The sequence below is a fragment of the Sinocyclocheilus grahami genome, unplaced genomic scaffold, assembly GCF_001515645.1.
Source record: "Sinocyclocheilus grahami isolate Dianchi unplaced genomic scaffold, SAMN03320097.WGS_v1.1 scaffold46.1, whole genome shotgun sequence".
In the NCBI taxonomy this organism is placed as follows: Eukaryota; Metazoa; Chordata; class Actinopteri; order Cypriniformes; family Cyprinidae; genus Sinocyclocheilus; species Sinocyclocheilus grahami.
Window position 1 is genome coordinate 579,935 of NW_015505225.1, and position 17,847 is coordinate 597,781.

Here is a 17,847-nt window from a genome sequence, read left to right on the forward strand (position 1 = left end):
AGATGCAAGAAATCTAAGTGACAAAAAAAATGACATCGATATGTTATCCACCGTATTGCATCGCATTTCCTGTAAATGTGCAAGACTTCTGTTTCATTAGCTGCTTTAGTAAATAACTTGAAGAATGATGAAGTGCAGTAACCAGTAACCAAACCAATGTATTCATGATCATGATCAAATTTGCAATATCAAGCAGCATAGCAGGCTGCTTTTGCACAGCTAAAATAACTGGAAGTGGATGACAGCCTACCGGAAGCACCAAATACATACACATAAGCTAGATAGTAAAAAAAAAAAACGTATTTAAAAGAATGCTGTTAATATATAAATTATATAAATTATGAAATTAATTAACGCGTAAAATAATTATTACGTGCTGCCAAGCACAACCCAAGGGAAAGTATGTTACTGTTCTTTTACTGTTCAGTAGGCTCTGATACTGATTAGACAGATTGTTTATCTGGGACGTGAGAATCTGTTGAGATTTGCAATCAATATCGTTGCCCATTTTCAAGAAAATCTTTCAGTTCTTCTCGTGCACTTGTAACGGAACCAATCAAAGTTTTCATGCTCTATATACACATCTATTTAGCTATAAGAGTAAGACCTCTCTCTGAACTTTGAATACGTTACAAGTCTGCCCTCTACAGGAAAATATACCAAACTGCAGGCTCGTGCTTGCAAATACATTGTTTGACCAGCAGGTGTCAGCAGATACAAACACTTCATCATTCAGCGCTTTCATCCCTTTTCTCCATGCCAATCGCATGATTAATAATTTTAGAAAAGACCTCACAGGAGAAAGAAATTAGGCTAATTTGTGTTAGAATAACTGTCAGACGCAGAAAGTAAATTATTATTGTAGGAACGGGCATATTAAGCGTGACAGTGATGAATGCCATTGTCAACACTAATTTTCTTGCCCAGACATGAAATGTGAGCTCATATTCTCTTACTTGAGCACTCATCAAACAAAACTTTGGCAGAAATGCATTTCCCTTAGCTGTTAGTGCCATCTGTACAGCTCTTGCCAGCTCCTCTGTGGAAACACAAATAGAAGAGTTTCCAAACTTATTGTTTTTAAACTACAAGACTACCCTGAGAAAAAAGGTTAGGCCTAATTGTTTGTTTGTTTTTGAAAATTAATTTACCACATTTTTCCAATGTACCATCCAATATAATTAATTTTGCAATTTAATTTCAATATGTAATGGTGTTGGGGGTAACGCATTACAAGTAACGCAACTAGTAATGCAACTAGTAATGCATTAATTTTAAATTAACAATGAAATATCTGAGTTACTTTTTCAAATAAGTAATGCAAGTTACTTTGTTTTCCCATTCATTCACTGACACCTCTCCAGTCCCGTGTTGAGAGAAATCGGAGGCACTTCATTCAGCCTAAGGCTTAATTTCATTTTTCGCTGTGAATAACATTAGGGATTGAGTCACCATTCACTCGCGTTGTATCCTTCTCCACACAATAACAATGAATGGTGACTGAGTCACTATTCACTCCTGTTGTATCCTTCTCCACACAATAACAATGAATGGTGACCGAATGTGACATTCTGCGTAATATCTCCAGTTTTGTCGCGCAAAAGAATTAACATTTGACAGATTTGGAACAACATGAGAGTGGGAAAATAGTGACAGAATGTTCACCCTATCCCTTTAAATAACCGCGTCTAATTAAACCTACCAGATATGAACACAATTGTTTATATAGGCTATGTCTTCATTTTCCTCTCCCATTCCTTACTCTGGGCAGTCCAGGTGTATGTGGGGGCCGTATTTCGTTTCCAGGTTGGGTTCAGTCAGTGTATTATTTGATCATATCGTTGTCTTTCCTCAGAGGCGCTGCTGATTGGGCGGATTAATTCGCGTGCATCTTGAAGCGGCGTGTGCACGCGCTCTTGCCTCTCACAGTCTCAGCGCGCGACATATGGGCACGCGAATTTAAACCGCAACAATATCAATACTGTCCAACGATCAGGATCCTCGTCCACATTCGCATCCCGTCCAGAAAACTTCGTGGGAACTTCGCAGGCATAATTGTACGGATTACGAATTCTTCATTTCAAGCACGGAAGACAATAATAAACAGTAAACACAGTGTTTCATGATTGCAATGTTTCCGACCAAGGCGATAAGCTTGGTGCTTCTTTTCTTTGGCTGCGCAGGTAAGATCGCGTGCAAGTGTCATGCAATACTCGCACACAAAATATAAACAGTTATATAATGAAGAGCTAGGGTTTTGTGCATTTTTCTGATTTGCATGCTACTTTCATGGTCAGTGATGTAGTGTCGGTGGCAGGTGCATCTGTGGACCTGTTTGAATTCTGCTGTGCTCATTGATCAACACTGTTGCATACAATTTGTGAGAGGCAATGTGTTGTTTACAATACTGCATGCCAGATAACGTAAGTATCCTTATAATATAGCTTATAGGGACTGTTGTGAGCTAATTTGCTTGGCTAGATCCAGTGGGCTTTGACAATGGAACCTGTCCTTTAACTAGACAGGATTATCTGAGCTAATATTATAAGCAGCCCTTTATTTGTGCACTGAGTTAAAGCCTCTGTAAGATAGCAGAAGGATTCGAAAGAATCGCATTGATTTCCATTGATCCTCAGTAAATCCTTATGGGACAGTGGTGGGATAAATTTCTTGGCAATCCACCTGCTGCACGAGTCGAGAAAGATCCAATCAGCGAGTTTGGGCGGGAACTGGCTATGATGTAATTAACCTGTTTTGTGTATTACCTCATAGGTAACGCGGAATCCCAACTAGCCTACATTGTAGCTATGAAGGGTGTTATCAAAGTCGTTTTATATAAATGTATGGCTGATTTACATAGCTTTTGTATGTAAATTAATCCATTTATTTGTGTTTATAAATGTTTGCACTTAACCATTTAACAAGTGCACTTGTCTCGAGTTTTAAAAAAATATATGTAAAGTTTTTACAGAGCTTTATTTACACACAATCATTTAGATCATAAATACTGTGCTTTTTGAACTTCTGAATATTTGTTCAGTAGTTCATATGTAACATGACACATTAAAGGGGTCATATGATGCTGCTAAAAAGAACATTATTTTGTGTATTTGGTGTAATGAAATGTGTTTATGTGGTTTAAAGTAAAAAAAAAACATTATTTTCCACATACTGTACATTATTGTTTCTCCTCTATGCCCCGCCTTTCTGAAACGCTCAATTTTTACAAAGCTCATCGGTCTGAAAAGCGAGGTATGCTGTAATTGGCCAGCTATCCAGTGCATTGTGATTAGCTGAATACCTCAAGCGTGTGACGGAAATGTTATGCCCCTACATACTGTGATGATGCCCTGTCAGGCCGGAGCGATGATTCAAAAACATGAAAACCCAATATAAATGAGGCATTCGTTACATCCAGTGGGGACATAATTATACTGTCTTTTTACGTGCTGCGTTGCATTGTGCCGTGTAAACATAAAACCATGTCTGCATTTGTGATCGGAGAAATGACAAACAACAAGCCCTACTCTATACTGCCCAAAACTCGTGTTTGAATCATCAGTGGCAAATTCTTTGAGTCTGTGAGTCAGAATAGCCGGCATTGTAGTCTACCAGGATCAGGAAACAACCCTCCATAAAATGTGCTGCACACATCTGAATATTTGGGTTGAAGTGTTGGAACAGTGTTGTAAATGCAACTTAACCACTGATTTCTAGTCGTGTCCATTTTTGGAAGGCCAAACAAAGTAGTTTTTCTTTCACAATGAAACACAGCGTCACACACGGCGGCCTAGAGTGAGGAACGGCCGGAGGGCTTGAGTGAGCGGAGGCCGGTGGGCTTGAGAACGGCGCGGTCGCCGGATTCAACGAAGGAGCGTCCGGAGGGCTTGCGGCAACCACATGTGACGACCCCGGGCTGGACTCCGCTTCGTCCACGGTGAAAGCCGATCCGGCGATCGACAGCGCAAAGTTGTTGTATTTCCTCAGCAACCAGCACGGATCAGCTCCAGGCATGACGAAGCGATATTGTCCTCTTTTGGAAGACCAAACAAAGTAGTTTCGCTTTCATAACGAATCACACACCGCCTTCACGACATGGCGTCGGCGGCAACAATACTACAGCGAGAATAAATTTGCGTGAATAAAGAATAAACTTTCTTTGCTTGAACATTTGGACGGCGTTATGCAAATCTTCCCACATCGTGACGTAGACATGTGGGGGCGTGTTAGAACGAGCCGTTTTAGGTAGGCGTGACTGACTCTTAACTTTTATAAAGAATATCTCTTTGGATTTGAGACTTTAGTCTTTGCAACTTTACAGATCTTCTTTATGCACCAAGAGCTTGTAACACTCCAAAGAGAAAGGAAAAATTGAAAATCGCATCATATGACCCCTTTAACATTAATTGTGATTCTTTTAATTAGGTAACAAAAAGCAGTTGCAAACTTGAAAATGTTCTGCACCAAGAAAATGAGCAAACACTTGTTACTTATTTATTACCAAATCACATGTAATAGCAATTAATTGAACGAAGACTGGAAAGTTTAACTTAATATCTTGCGATTTCGGGGCACATGTGTTCCTGATCATGAATGATTGGATACGCTGACTCTTAAATACTGCGTCGATGCTGTTTTAGAGATACTGTGACTCCGTGTGCCTTAAGGGCAACTGAGTTTTGCCATCAGATTTGGGACAGTCCTACACATTTACTTCCTGTGTGGCGTGCATGTGCTCACAAGTGGCCAAGACCACAAGTGTGGGTATTGGGACAGACCCTAATTTTCCATGGATTCCCTTATTGAATTTCCTGTGGGCTTTTAGCATTTTGAATTTATGAGTGAAATAAAATCAGTGGCTAACATTACTTAAAGAGACTTCCTTATTGTGTTCTACCATATAAATTATGTTTTATTTATTAAACGTGAATTTTGAAGTTGTGTTTCTACAAAAAAATAAGTCACTACTAAAACCTGTCTCTGATTTGTCAAGCATGTAAACTCATTCCTTGTAGCTGTAGTCCTTAAGTAGCAACTTTTTAACAAGTTATGATTAACTGATTTGAAAATTTATGTTTGATGTGTAACGGTAATTTATGGTGTAGAAGAAAACATGAAAGTCTCAAATTAATGTGAAACTTTTTTTATTCATATACCAATACACTCTCTTGGCTTTTAGGACAGCAGCTGTATTGATGAAACACTTAAAGGTTGAAGATGTGGTCACATTAGCAAAACCTTTAGCATAAAATTTGCGGCCAAAGTTGGCCCATTGTCAATAGTGTGGAGAAGCATCTCTTACTCACTTAAAAATCAAGTAGCTTTATATTGGTCAGCGCGTCAGATTCCCATGTTCAGAGTTAACCAAAATTAAATACGATGCAAAATTTGTGTGTAGACATGTTTTGCCTCGCGTAAAATTGAGATGACTGCATTTTGCCCAAAGAATTTCACCAAGCAACAGTAAATGTTACACACATTTAGTTCACCTAAAAATGAAAATTCTGTCATCAATTACTTGCATTCATGTCATTCCAAACCCATAAAACGTTTGTTTGAAATACAGATGAAGATATTTTAATGAAACCTATAAGAATTCTGTCCCTTCATTGATACAGTTGCTTTACACAATGAACATGTAATTTAGACTTTTATTCATATATGAACATTGATCATACATAGGGCTCATCAAATATGGTAATTGCAAACGTTCCTGCTTGACGTGCGAGATCAAACCTCATTAGCTATCTCAATCCAAAACATATTTTCATTAACATGTGCCTTTATGTATTCCGAACAAAACTTCAGAGTATGCACAGTTCACCAGTCACTTCTTTCAGAACCGGAGAAAACCACTGCTATAATGCTACTGTGAATATAATTTGAATTTTTGTCTTGTTGACATAACTAAATGGAAAGCTGACAAATGTGTTAGAATATGTCTTATGAATGTTTTAGCAGATATTTTGTATATATTCAGTCTCCTCCACTAACCAGTTCGTAAGAACACTGCGCGTGTGTGCAAGATTTTTTTTAACCTGATTAAGAAGATAAGATATTCAGGCATTTACATGCTTATTTTTTTCCTATTAATCTGATTGTTTCAGGTAGGGTTGGGCCGATAGATGATGCCATCGTCCATAGCCGATGGCTGATAGACATCAGGATGTTGAGCCTGCATCGTGACCCCACAGTTATATAATTGGGTAATTATACTGCATATATGTTTCGGCATCAGGGAGCCGCTATTATACCTGGCAGTGAAACTGGCATCGTGCTTCCGAATGCATGATCGCTTTTAGTTTCACTTTCACTTTCGAAATTCGCAATCGCACGTACTCTGTTTATACTATGGAGCAGCAGTACTTGCCACACATTTTACAAGATTATATGTTTCAATGGTACTGAAGATCTGCAAATCATTCGCCATCGTCCTCAGTCATCTCTCCTTACTCTGTTTATGTGGTAAGTCAAATTTTATGTACTATAATGTAACAGGCAACCGTTACACCGTGTCTACACCGGACGCAACAGTTGTGGTGTCACGCCACGCCGCATCAGCTAAAGTCTGTCTACACTGGACGCGGCAAAGCGACCATTGAAAATCATTTGAAATTTGCGTCAGCACGTCATACACCGAAGGGGATTTGTTGCGCTGCGCCGCATCCAGGAGACAGCATCACTGATTATAATGAGTTCTATAGACTGATCTATATATAATAAATCTCTATTATAGATCAGTGCTACTATAGTATTTTGTTGCGCCGCGCCACTCCCATCCGGTGTTAGGAATCGTGTTTTCCCTTATAAGGATTCACGCTTCGGGCACACCTCCTAACTCCACCCCCACACCCCTCCCCCTGCTCACCCCGCCCCCGCCCCTGTCATCATCGATCGTGATGTTTCACTGTAGACATCGTCCGTTGCCAATTTTGTAGACATCGCCCAACCCAAGTTTCAGGTCTACACCAACCATTTCTATCTGATCTAAATTTCATTCAGATCGAACTCAGTCGGATTGATTTAGGTGTTTACATGAAGGCTTTTCAATCCAGTTGAGCCATCAATCTGATCACTAATGGATTGGGTGGATGTAAACATAGGGAGATTGTGTCTCTTAAGAAGATTTGGATTGCTTGATTCATATAGATCTTTACTTTTAAATGCATGAAAGTTTAAGGTTGTGTGGATTTCAGCAGATAGACAAAGAGGATGAAAGAATAAAAATATCATTGTTTGTGTTTCGAAGATGAACAAAAGTCTCATGGGTTTGGAATAACATTAGGGTGAGCAAGTGACAACACGATTTTCATTTTGGGTCTTTAAAGAGATTGATTACCTGTGTCATTTTTGTTTATTTGCACCCCACTGTAACAATTAAGAACTAGACGTTAATTGTACAGAATTGCCTCTTCAAAACTCACTACCACAGTGCCAGGGTGATGTGGGAGGTTGCCAGGGCTTGCTATGTGGTTCCTAAGGTATTCTAGGTGGTTGTTGTGTGGCTGTTCAGTAGTTCAATTCAAAACAAAAGCCCACCCCCATGTCTAAGTTATATTCTGCTCCCTATAGGTTCCTCCTCAATTCTAGTGTTGGGTTGGTATGACCAAAAACTGATATCACAGTATTTTTAAAAATTATACCGGTTTCACGGTACGTGACGGTATTTTTTTTTCATGCATGATCGGGTGTTAACCATATTTTCTACTGAGTGAGAGAGGAAATACTGCAGTGTATTGACTTAGAATGCACTATTTTACTGTCATGATGAGTGAATATTGTCAAAAAATACCACACTAAATAGTGACTAAACACGACCCCTTTTAATACATGTTAAACAGGAGTCACTCTCATTTATAATCGCGGCATCGTCTGATAAAATCAAAATGCATCTACACTAAAGAGCGGTTGTTTTGGCTATAATACTTTTTTTGTCTCATGCAGTGCACTGCCTGCATCTGAGTAACAAACAAAAAAAAAACAACAAACAAAAAGAGTGCATGTGATATTAACAGACGAACTACACTCATAATTTTTAATTCCAAACAATCAGTAAGCGACAGGTGCTAGGAAACGCTGTTTTGTACTCATTTATTGACGAGTCGGCTGTGGTGCGGCCAACTGAATGCGCTGCTTCTCTGCCGCTCACTGCACAGAACAGATGCCGAGAGAGGTGACACTTCTCTGGGAAAGTCGGACCTCGCGTTTGCAGGAGAGCACTGGCGAAATCGTCCAACTGAATCATAGCTAAGGTTTATCCAAAAAAGTCGCTATGTTTGTCAGTATGAATATTCTATGGAAAAAAGCCACTAAAAGGGTCTGAAAGTTGCTAAAGTCGCGCTCGTGTGTGTGAGACGCGGGAGCTGATGGCAGGGGGCGGTGGATATTTGTGGCGGTCAATGTGGATATTGTGGATGAGTTCTTCTGTGTCATCACGTTCTATTAGTTCTACAGCTTCAGTTTCAGAACTTTCACGCTTAGTAACACATGCAGCTGTTCCCTCACCACAGTGCAACAGTGAAAAGGGACCCCTTTCAAACAGTGTCGTGTTCCGAACGTTGTTTAAGCAACATACTCAAAAATTCATATAACAAAAATAAACACCGGTATTTGGTATGAACCGGTATACCGCCCAGCACTACTCAATTCTATCAGATTTTTTGGGGGAAACATTCCTTAGCGTAAACTTTACATACATATGAAGTTTGATTCACAGTTATTAAATTAGATAAAGCAAAATGAGCAATAAGAGCAGTGATGCTTGCCTTAGCATCCCCCACTCTTATGTCATTGTTTTGATGATGAGAGGAAAACACAAGGCTGTGCTGCCGGAGAAGCTCTGGGACCTCATCAGTGTCATCAGAGAGATAAGATGGGCGGAGCCCTGCGGTCACATGATACACTTCCCCAGGCTGTGGGCATGAGTCATCTTTGTGACATAATCTCCTGATATGCAGTTAAGCTCTCATTGGGCTTTTAATTAGCTGTACTAGAGATAGCCTGGTCTAAGCAAGAGGAAAACAATAAATATGATGTAACCCACAGTGCTGCTGCTGATCCGGAAACACGACAGACTGATCTCACATCCTCGCTTTTGAATTCAAGGAGATGAATTTGTGGCCTAAAGAAAATGGGATTTAACAGGACAGATGTTGCACTGAGAGATCAATTTCCCTTGATCATTACTGCCGTACACCCACACAAACACACGCAGAGTGGTTGTCATGCACAAAGTGTAACTGGAATCTGTCTCCTCATCGCTGATGAGATTTGTGCATCTGCATTTGATGTTTCATTGGAACACTGTTATTTTGTGTCTGCATTTGCAGTAGGTTCAAAAAGTAGATTTACTGTTTGCACTTAACCTTAACCCCTCTATAATCCAGTGTTGGGTCAATGGCATATGTCCAAAACAAATCTGGTATAAAACACATGTGCCAAGTGTTTTTTTGTATTCATGTTGTTTTTTTATGGTTTTGAAAAATGTTAGACTATTTTTAAGTTTCAATGTGATAATGGCTCATTTGGTGTGTCATTACATTGTAGTGTAATGTGGTGTAACCATCAACTAACAGTAATAACATTTTCCTTACACCTTGAAAGAATGTGAGTGTACACATAAATAATAATTTTTTTTAAAAAGTGTTTAGGTAGTTTTTTTTAAAGGTAAAAAGTACTTTAAAAAATGTCATGAATTATTAATTCATAAATAATATAATATTTGCAGGGAGTCGCACCACATGACTTTAGAATTCTTGTCTTATAGGTCAAATTATGTGATATTTTAATACCTTATTGAACCTGGCATGAGGGTCTGCAGGGGTCCTCTTGATGATATAATTTATTCATTTATTCTTTTGTTTTTTTTCCTTCAGCTTTTTACGTCAGGTTGAGGCACTTTTTTGTCACACCGCATGACTTTGACTTGGCATACACATTTTTCAAATGAATAAGCGGTAAATGTTTTCGTGAATAATTTTTTTCTAAGAATTCAGAGATGAAAACGCATGCTCATATAAGAGCTTTATTCACACCATCATAAGTATGATTTGCATTTTTAATTAGGGATGCACCGAATATTCGGCAACCGAAATTATTCGGCCGAAAATAGCAAAAAAAAAATCTTTCGGTGTTCGGTGAATAAGTGAAAAGGCCGAATAATATGAACCGAACAATGACGAATGCGATCAAAATAGAGGCACGCGCTAATGCAGCAAACATGTCGACAGTGTGAAAGTATTTAAAACTATCAGAGAAAGATGCAGAAATCATTACAAGCGTGAAGCACCGACAGCGAGAGACTTAGTGCTGCATCAAGTCTCCCATGAGAAGAAGAAGTGGCTGATGCTGGTGGTTAGGTACTGTATGATGATTGAAATAGCGAAATTACCTCAAACGATTAGTAAATAATCTGCAGCATATTATATTTTCTAATGCACGCATGAATTGCATGTAAGTTATTCTGACAGTGCTGCACGAGCTCGTGTCGCCAGGGTTCAAAATCCAATCCAGTCCAAGGAAAATCTGCGTTAAAACTGTTACTCGTCAGTTGCTCAGTAACATTTTTGTGAATTTTTTTAAAGGCATGTGACAATGTGATACGTGCGACAAACATCTTCCCAAATTCGTTATGAGAATCATTTATAAATCTGCATGCTGTTGTCAACAAAAAGAAGCACCGAGAACTTCCTGAGGGTTTCTGCCAAAATAAAAGCCGAGAAAAAGCAACAACTCCATCGACATTCATAAATGATAGTATTGTAATTTTACTGTCGTTATGTAAAATAAAATAAAAAAGTAAGACAATAATAATGATAATAATAATTACCCTACAACAGCTCTGTTAATACATTTATTATAACATTCACACATAGTGTTCAAATTGGGATCTGTGATATATTCTAATGTTTTAAAAGAAGTCTCTTCTGCTCAGCAAGGCTACCTTTATTTGTACAGTAAAAAATACATGCCTGATTCAAGTCTCAAAAATGGCCAAAAAAATATTATTTTACTAACTTATTAATTTTAAGCTAAATTGTGCTTTGTTGGTATAATGTCTGCTAGAATGTTAAAACATTTTCAGTGTTAAGTAAATATTTTTTAATTGTTGTTTTGTAATTGATTTTTTTTATTTGAAAAGCAGAACAAAACAGTAAAAAGCACATTTTGGCAATTTAATTAATGCAATTGTGAAAAAATTGTCAAAATAGGCCTACATGGGGGAAAAATGTGAAAAACCGTGTTCGGTATTCGGCCTTCGGCCCAGTGTTTCATTTTGTTCGGCTTCAGCCTAGAATTTTCATTTCGGTGCATCCCTATTTTTAATGAGTTTTTTTTTGTTGGCTTTTTTACTTTATATTGATAGGACAGTAAGTTGACAGGAAGCCAAGTGGGAAAGAGAGGGGGCGGGATCAGGAAAGGTCAGTGAGCTGGGACTCGAACTCGAGACACCCAAAGCGCAACAGCGCTGTATGTCAGCGCGCTTACCACGAGGTTATTGTGACGATTAAAAAAAAAATTGTGACATATTTTAATACTCACCTTCTAAATTTAAGAGATCCGGACAATCCTGGGTCCCTGTTTTATCATATCATATAATATGTGTTTTACCTGCATTTTTCCTGCATGTGATTGGGCCATATTACTTTTTTAGCCACACCTAATGGCTTTGACTTAGCATTAAAAAAAGTTTTTTTTTTAAATATATATTAATCAGCAGTTAAGCCATTTTGGTAAAAATGTACTGCAGTTTTTATGTATTTATGAATACTTGAAAATTAATAGATCTGAACAACTCACGTTTATTGATCCTGTTTAATCATATCATAATATATCTAGCGTAGTGTTAGTTCTGGCAGGTCACGTTAGTCAAGCTCGCATCAGCTGACTCTCAGCTGATCCCCATCAACCTATGGGAATACGACACCTATCTAAGCATTCATATATAAGGTCCCTCAGTATTATCAGCAGTTTTCGCATTGCTCAATAGCTAATTACCCTCCTCCATCCCCAACTCCTCCTCTGTCAGTCAGGATTCAGCCTTCTGATTCTCCTTTGAATCAGACTAATTCTAAAATGTGTACATAACATTATTGAACTTTAACAATATCTGCAATACATTTATGTTGGTTCTGTTCTGTTTACCCTGGGGGGGTTATCGCTGCTCTCCCTGCTCTCATCCATGCTAGGCTGCATGGATGCGCAGGGAGTTCTTGCCCAGAACAGAACCATACCGCCAATCCAAACTGTATGCTAATTGTCAATCATCTTTGACGATAGTGGTCCGGACAGAATTTTTTTTTTTTTTTTATCCTGGCATGCTGTGACTTAAAACAACCTAAACATTTTTGTCCCTGGGGTCATTCTTAGTAGGCTGTTTCTATTTCAAGGTTCAGCCAGTGTAGCGATAGCATATGTCACTAAGCTGGATAATCCGGAAAGGCCTTCAGGGGCGAAGGCATACTACATTCAGCGTTTTGACACCATTTGGTGGTAAATTCATGTCTAGGGCCTCCCCATATGTGCAACCGAGCAATCATTGAAACGATAAAGCCCTCAGCCGTGATTGTTCGGTACAGCAGAGATCACATGCTTATTCTGTTGTCTGACATGTTGTGTCCCAGTGGACGCTTTTAAACCTCCATGATCGTTTCCCAGAGAGCTGCGGCAGATGTTTTAAAAGGACATGACGTATTACTGATGCTCATGCTATATATGATGATTTTATGAACTATTTTCTGTGAAAGAATGTCTCTCACTGTGATGTTGGATGGCAGTAACATGGCCAGCAGTAAACGCCAATGTCTGGGAATGAGCCCTGAGTTTTGCAGGACGTCCTGTTTGACTAAATGGTTCCCTGGGATGTAGCTCTTCTGCTTGGCCTCACATTTGTTCATGAGTACAGCTGGCAGATTTAGGCCTGCAGAATGCTGGAGGAACAGCAGCACGTTCATGCTTAATGAGACCAGCCCTTTACCTTAACACATCCCTTGCAATGAATGCCTTCTGTTTGTCAATGTGCTGTCATAATGCTATATGTTTCTAAAATAATGGGTGGCTTAAGAGCTTTGAATTGTTGTTTTTTATTCAGAAAGACATTGTTGAAATGTGGTGTCTGTCAGTGAACTTTGTTAAAGACGTGGCCTAACAGTGTTGGCCTGGAAACTGGCAAATAATTACCGTCAAGCTCTCAGATTTACTGGTTTATGATATCCTTCAATTCTGTGGTGTTTAAGAGAGTGTTATGGATTATCATCACCAGTCAAAATGCAATGCCCCGAAAAGCACTAGCAGGAAAAGCAGATGGTTCTTAGGAAACAGATCCTTTTCCAGATCCTTTCCCCAAAGAAATGTTCCAGAAGATGCACTTCCATTCAAAAGTTTGTAGTTTTTGAAATAAGGCTACATTTATTTGATCAAAATACAGTAAAAACAGTAATATTGTGAAATAGTATTACAATTTGGAATACCTGTTTTTTTTTTTTTTTACTTCAATACATTTGATGTAATTTATTGCTTGATGATAAACTGAATTTTCAGTAGCCATTGCTCCAGTCTTCAGTGTCACATGATCCTTCAGAAATCATTCTAATGTGTGCATATAATTCTTTAAAGAAATTATAGTGATACCAAACTTTTAAACAATGATTATTAATGAGCAGTTCAATTATTAGGCTTGGTACACTCTTTGGCAGAATCTGATTCAATCATGGACAGTAGTTCCACACGATTGAAGCAAGCTATTTAGTCATGTCTATTTTTAACACCATTTGCTTTAGTTCATTCTTCGTGAGTATATAACGTTAACCACTGTCCATAATTAAATGTAAGGTAGGTGTTTTCGGAGAGGCTAGCAATAACAAGCTAGCTTTGAAAGCATAAGACCCCACCCTCTCTGCAAATCACTCTCCAAAGCCACGCCTCCTACTAAAAACACATGAACGTACACCGACAGACCAGAAGCTTACAGTGAAATTATGAGAGACGGCGTTGGTGGAGGGTTGAATGCAATGCTGTCCGATTACCTCATGTCTCATTCATCGTACATTACAGTACAAAGCGCATAATATTACAATAATAACACCTTCCATTCTTGCTCGGCCTGCGATAGCGCAATGGACTGTGCTGATGGCGTCTCTCTCTCTTCAAACAGGGTGCGCAGAGGTATGCAAATGCATATGTTAACAGGCAGGTAGGACAGCCTACTGTAGCCCTTGGATTGAGGGATATGATTTGACAAACATTTTATGGCTATGCCTTCCATCGATGATATAAATGCATTTAGACCACTTAACTACTTAATGATTGCTATCGGGATGTGAAGAGACTTTCAACTGCATAACAAAAAATGCTTTTGAACCAAATCACCTACCCTGGTTTTAAATCACATTCAGCCAAAGAGTTATAATAACATTGTGACGAGAGGGGCGGGGCCGAGAGCCGTGGGAACGGAGCGAGGCCGGTGGAGTAATTGCGAATGCGCGACACCTGCGCCACTCACCGGTCTCGAGTCTCACGGAGGAGCTCCGGAAGGATACAAAGGAGGAGTGACGACAGGGAAAGAGGAGAGAGGACCAGGCCTGGAGTTTATTTTGGTTTTGTTTGTGCGCGACAGTCGTCCGCGAGGGGCTGTCGCGCTGTTTTGAGTTTATGTTATTATTAAAGTTTCTTTGAGTGTTCGCCGGTTCCCGCCTCCTTCTTCCCGACTTATGAACTTTGTTACAAACATCTAGCAAGCTAAATATAACTTAACACGTATGACGCTACATGTTGGAAGTCTAAAGATGAATGAGTTCCATCCTGCATTAATGTTGATCGATTGTTAGGCCTAATTTTAATTGAAATTTAGGAGAAACCTCAGCATTTAGCATTACTTTTTGTTTATGTTGCTGAAATGTCCAGTCTAACTGTTAAAGCTATGATTAATTGGAAAAATTGGTTAATTATATTAGCAAATTTGTCCATTTACAGGAGGGTCACAGAGATAAAATTAGTAGTAGTCAGCTGGTCATGTTATCTTAATATGGCAGCCCCATGAGGCTTAATGTAAAACTGCTTTTTATATGACTGCATTTTTAAATGTGTACCTATGTATGTGTATGTGTGTATGTATGTATATATATATACAGTGGGTACGGAAAGTATTCAGACCCCCTTAAATTTTTCACTCTTTGTCATATTGCAGCCATTTGCTAAAACCATTTAAGTAATTTTTTTTCCTCATTAATGTACACACAGCACCCCATATTGACAGAAAAACACAGAATTCCTTTTAAACATAAATAAAACATACATAAAACATCAAGGATGTAAGAACTCGGCCTAAATATTACTGTCAATTTCACATGCAATGTATTGCACACAAAATATATTGTGCACATTGCAGTCAGAAACATCAGTTCTGTGGCAGTATTCTTTTCTTTATTAATGGCTCTGATTTTTCACTGGCTTCTTTTCCCGAGGGCATGTTCTCTCTTTGCAGGGTTGGTGTTGGTGTGAACATTTTCTCGGGGCTTGATGTCTTTATAGCATCTGTCTACTGCTAAAAAAATATTGAGAAACTGAATTAAGAAATGCAATTAGAGGCTGCATTTTGGCTAACTATTCACATACAGTATTCCTATGTGAAATGAGCAATGTTGTGATTTTACACGTTTCAGTGGTCACTTTAGTCTTCAGTGCTTGTTTTTATTTTTTGCTTTTTAATTCATAGGCCTAATTCTCCCTTAAACATTTGCAAAGTTATTTGTCCTTGCAGGCGTTTACAAAGTATTAATTGCTAAAACCATAAAGTTAACCTCAGAATTGTTTGCTTTTTAAAAGTTATTTGTATTGGATTTAATTGCATTGCATTCCTGCCTCTTGAAACCAGAATATATGTGCCACTTTCCAGAAATACGGTATGGCACAAAACCCATGTTTTTTTATGAGAAATATAATATAACAAAATGAAACTTGCTTGAAATAGGTTTATATATACAGTGGGTATGGAAAGTATTCAGACCCCCTTAAATGACTGAAATATATAATATTTCAGTCATGATAATTTCAAACAGCATTTTTTAGCATGGGCATTAAATATACATAAGCTTGATTTTGGGGGACGAGATCTACTACGCTGCTGTCACTAAACTTGCTACTTTTTAAGGATGTTTAATTAAATTAATTAATTAAATAAAATGTTATATAATTACATATGTCCCAAACTTGAGTCATCATTTATTGTAATGAACAGTGATAAACTTTTTTTTTCATGTATTTGCATGTCGTAAGATTTTGTTATCAAGGTTGAAAACATTGCAAACCTCATATAAAATAAATAGAAAGTGTTCTTCTATTTCCATTTATTTTATATGAGGTTTGCAACTTTTTATATATTATTTAGTCTGACCATCAACAATCAACCTTTTCTAAAGGTGAAGTACTTTATCCTTTACCATTTGTTGAAATGAAAAAAGTCTTTGAATACAAAACATTTTTAAAAACAATTTCATGTCCCATTTTGTATCCTCTTTGTGGAAAGCAGCCCTTTTCATGTAACAGTGAAAGATGAGTGTCTACCCATGTGTCCTGACGTTCTTTTTGCTGTGTCTCATCTCTTTCTTTTTTGAATCGCACACACACATTCCCTCTCTGCCTTTTTCTCTTGCTCCCCTTCTGTGTGTTTTTCTCCCTCTCTCTTTCTCTCACTTACAAGCACGTGCCACCCAAACACACTCACACTCACGCACAGACACACAGATGGAGAGTCCAGTGTGACTGGATGACCTCCCCTGCCTGAAATGCCTCACACTTACTCAGCCAACAGAAGCTGGATGTGTCATGACCCCTGCCGTGTTGTCTTTTTTCTCTCGGATGTTCCATGTAGAGTTTGAGCAAAATGTCCACAGGCAGTCAGACCATCAGAGACAACGGAAATGCAATCAATGAGAAAAACAATATTTTTGGTGCAAGAAGCTCCCTAGTATTACTAGTACTATAGTGCTAATGCAGATATCAGTATTATTACAAACAAATCAGCATTTGTTGGGCTTACTTCATGCTTATATTTGCATCTTAGGGTTAACTTATGAATTGAGTCGTTTATTTTGGGAATGGTTAAAGGGGACGTATGATGCGATTTAAATTTTTCCTTTCTCTTTGAAGTGTTACAAGCTCTTGGTGCATAAAGAAGATCTGTAAAGTTGCAAAGACTAAAGTCTCAAATCCAAAGAGATATTCTTTCTAAAAGTTAAGAGTCAACCACGCCTACCTAAAATGGCTAAAACATGTCTACGTCACGATGTGGGAAGATTTGCATAACGCCGCCCAAATGTTCACACAAAGAAAGAAGGCATAACTTTTATTCTCGCTGTAGTATTGTTGTTGCCGCCGCCGCCAAGTCGTGAAGGCGCTGTTTGATTGGTTGTGAAAGCGAAACTACTTTGTTTGGCCTTCCAAAAGAGGACAATATCCGCTTCGTCATGCCTGGAGCTGATCCGTGCTGGTCGCTGAGGAAATACATCAACTTCGCGCTGTGGATTGCCAGATCGGCTTTCACCGTGGATGAAGGGGACTCCAGCCCGGGGTCGTCACATGTGGTTGCCGCAAGCCCGCCCGCCACGCCGTTCTCAAGCCCACCGGCCGCCGCTCACTCAAGCCCACAGCCTCTGCTCACTCTAGGCCTCCGGCCTCCGCTCAGTCAAGCCCGCCGTGTGTGACGCTGTGTTTCGTTGTGAAAGTGAAACTACTTTGTCTGGCCTTCCAAAAGAGGACACGACTAGAAATCAGTGGTTAAGTTGTATTTACAACACTGTTCCAGAACAGTTCAAACCAAATATTCCGATGTGTCCAGCGCATATTTCCTGA

At 38.8% G+C, this 17,847-nt stretch overlaps 1 protein-coding gene across 2 annotated transcripts in view; it reads left to right on the plus strand.

Moving 5' to 3' along the window:
• The first annotated feature begins 1,881 nt into the window (after positions 1 to 1,881).
• Positions 1,882 to 17,847, plus strand: part of LOC107582576 (neural cell adhesion molecule 1-like) — a 108,366-nt gene continuing 92,400 nt past the window's right edge. For both annotated transcript variants that reach the window (XM_016268472.1, XM_016268473.1), the window contains exon 1: positions 1,882 to 2,183. In XM_016268472.1, the coding sequence (XP_016123958.1) occupies positions 2,123 to 2,183 (61 nt within the window). In that variant the 5' untranslated portion in view covers positions 1,882 to 2,122. The remainder of the gene's footprint in view (positions 2,184 to 17,847) is intronic.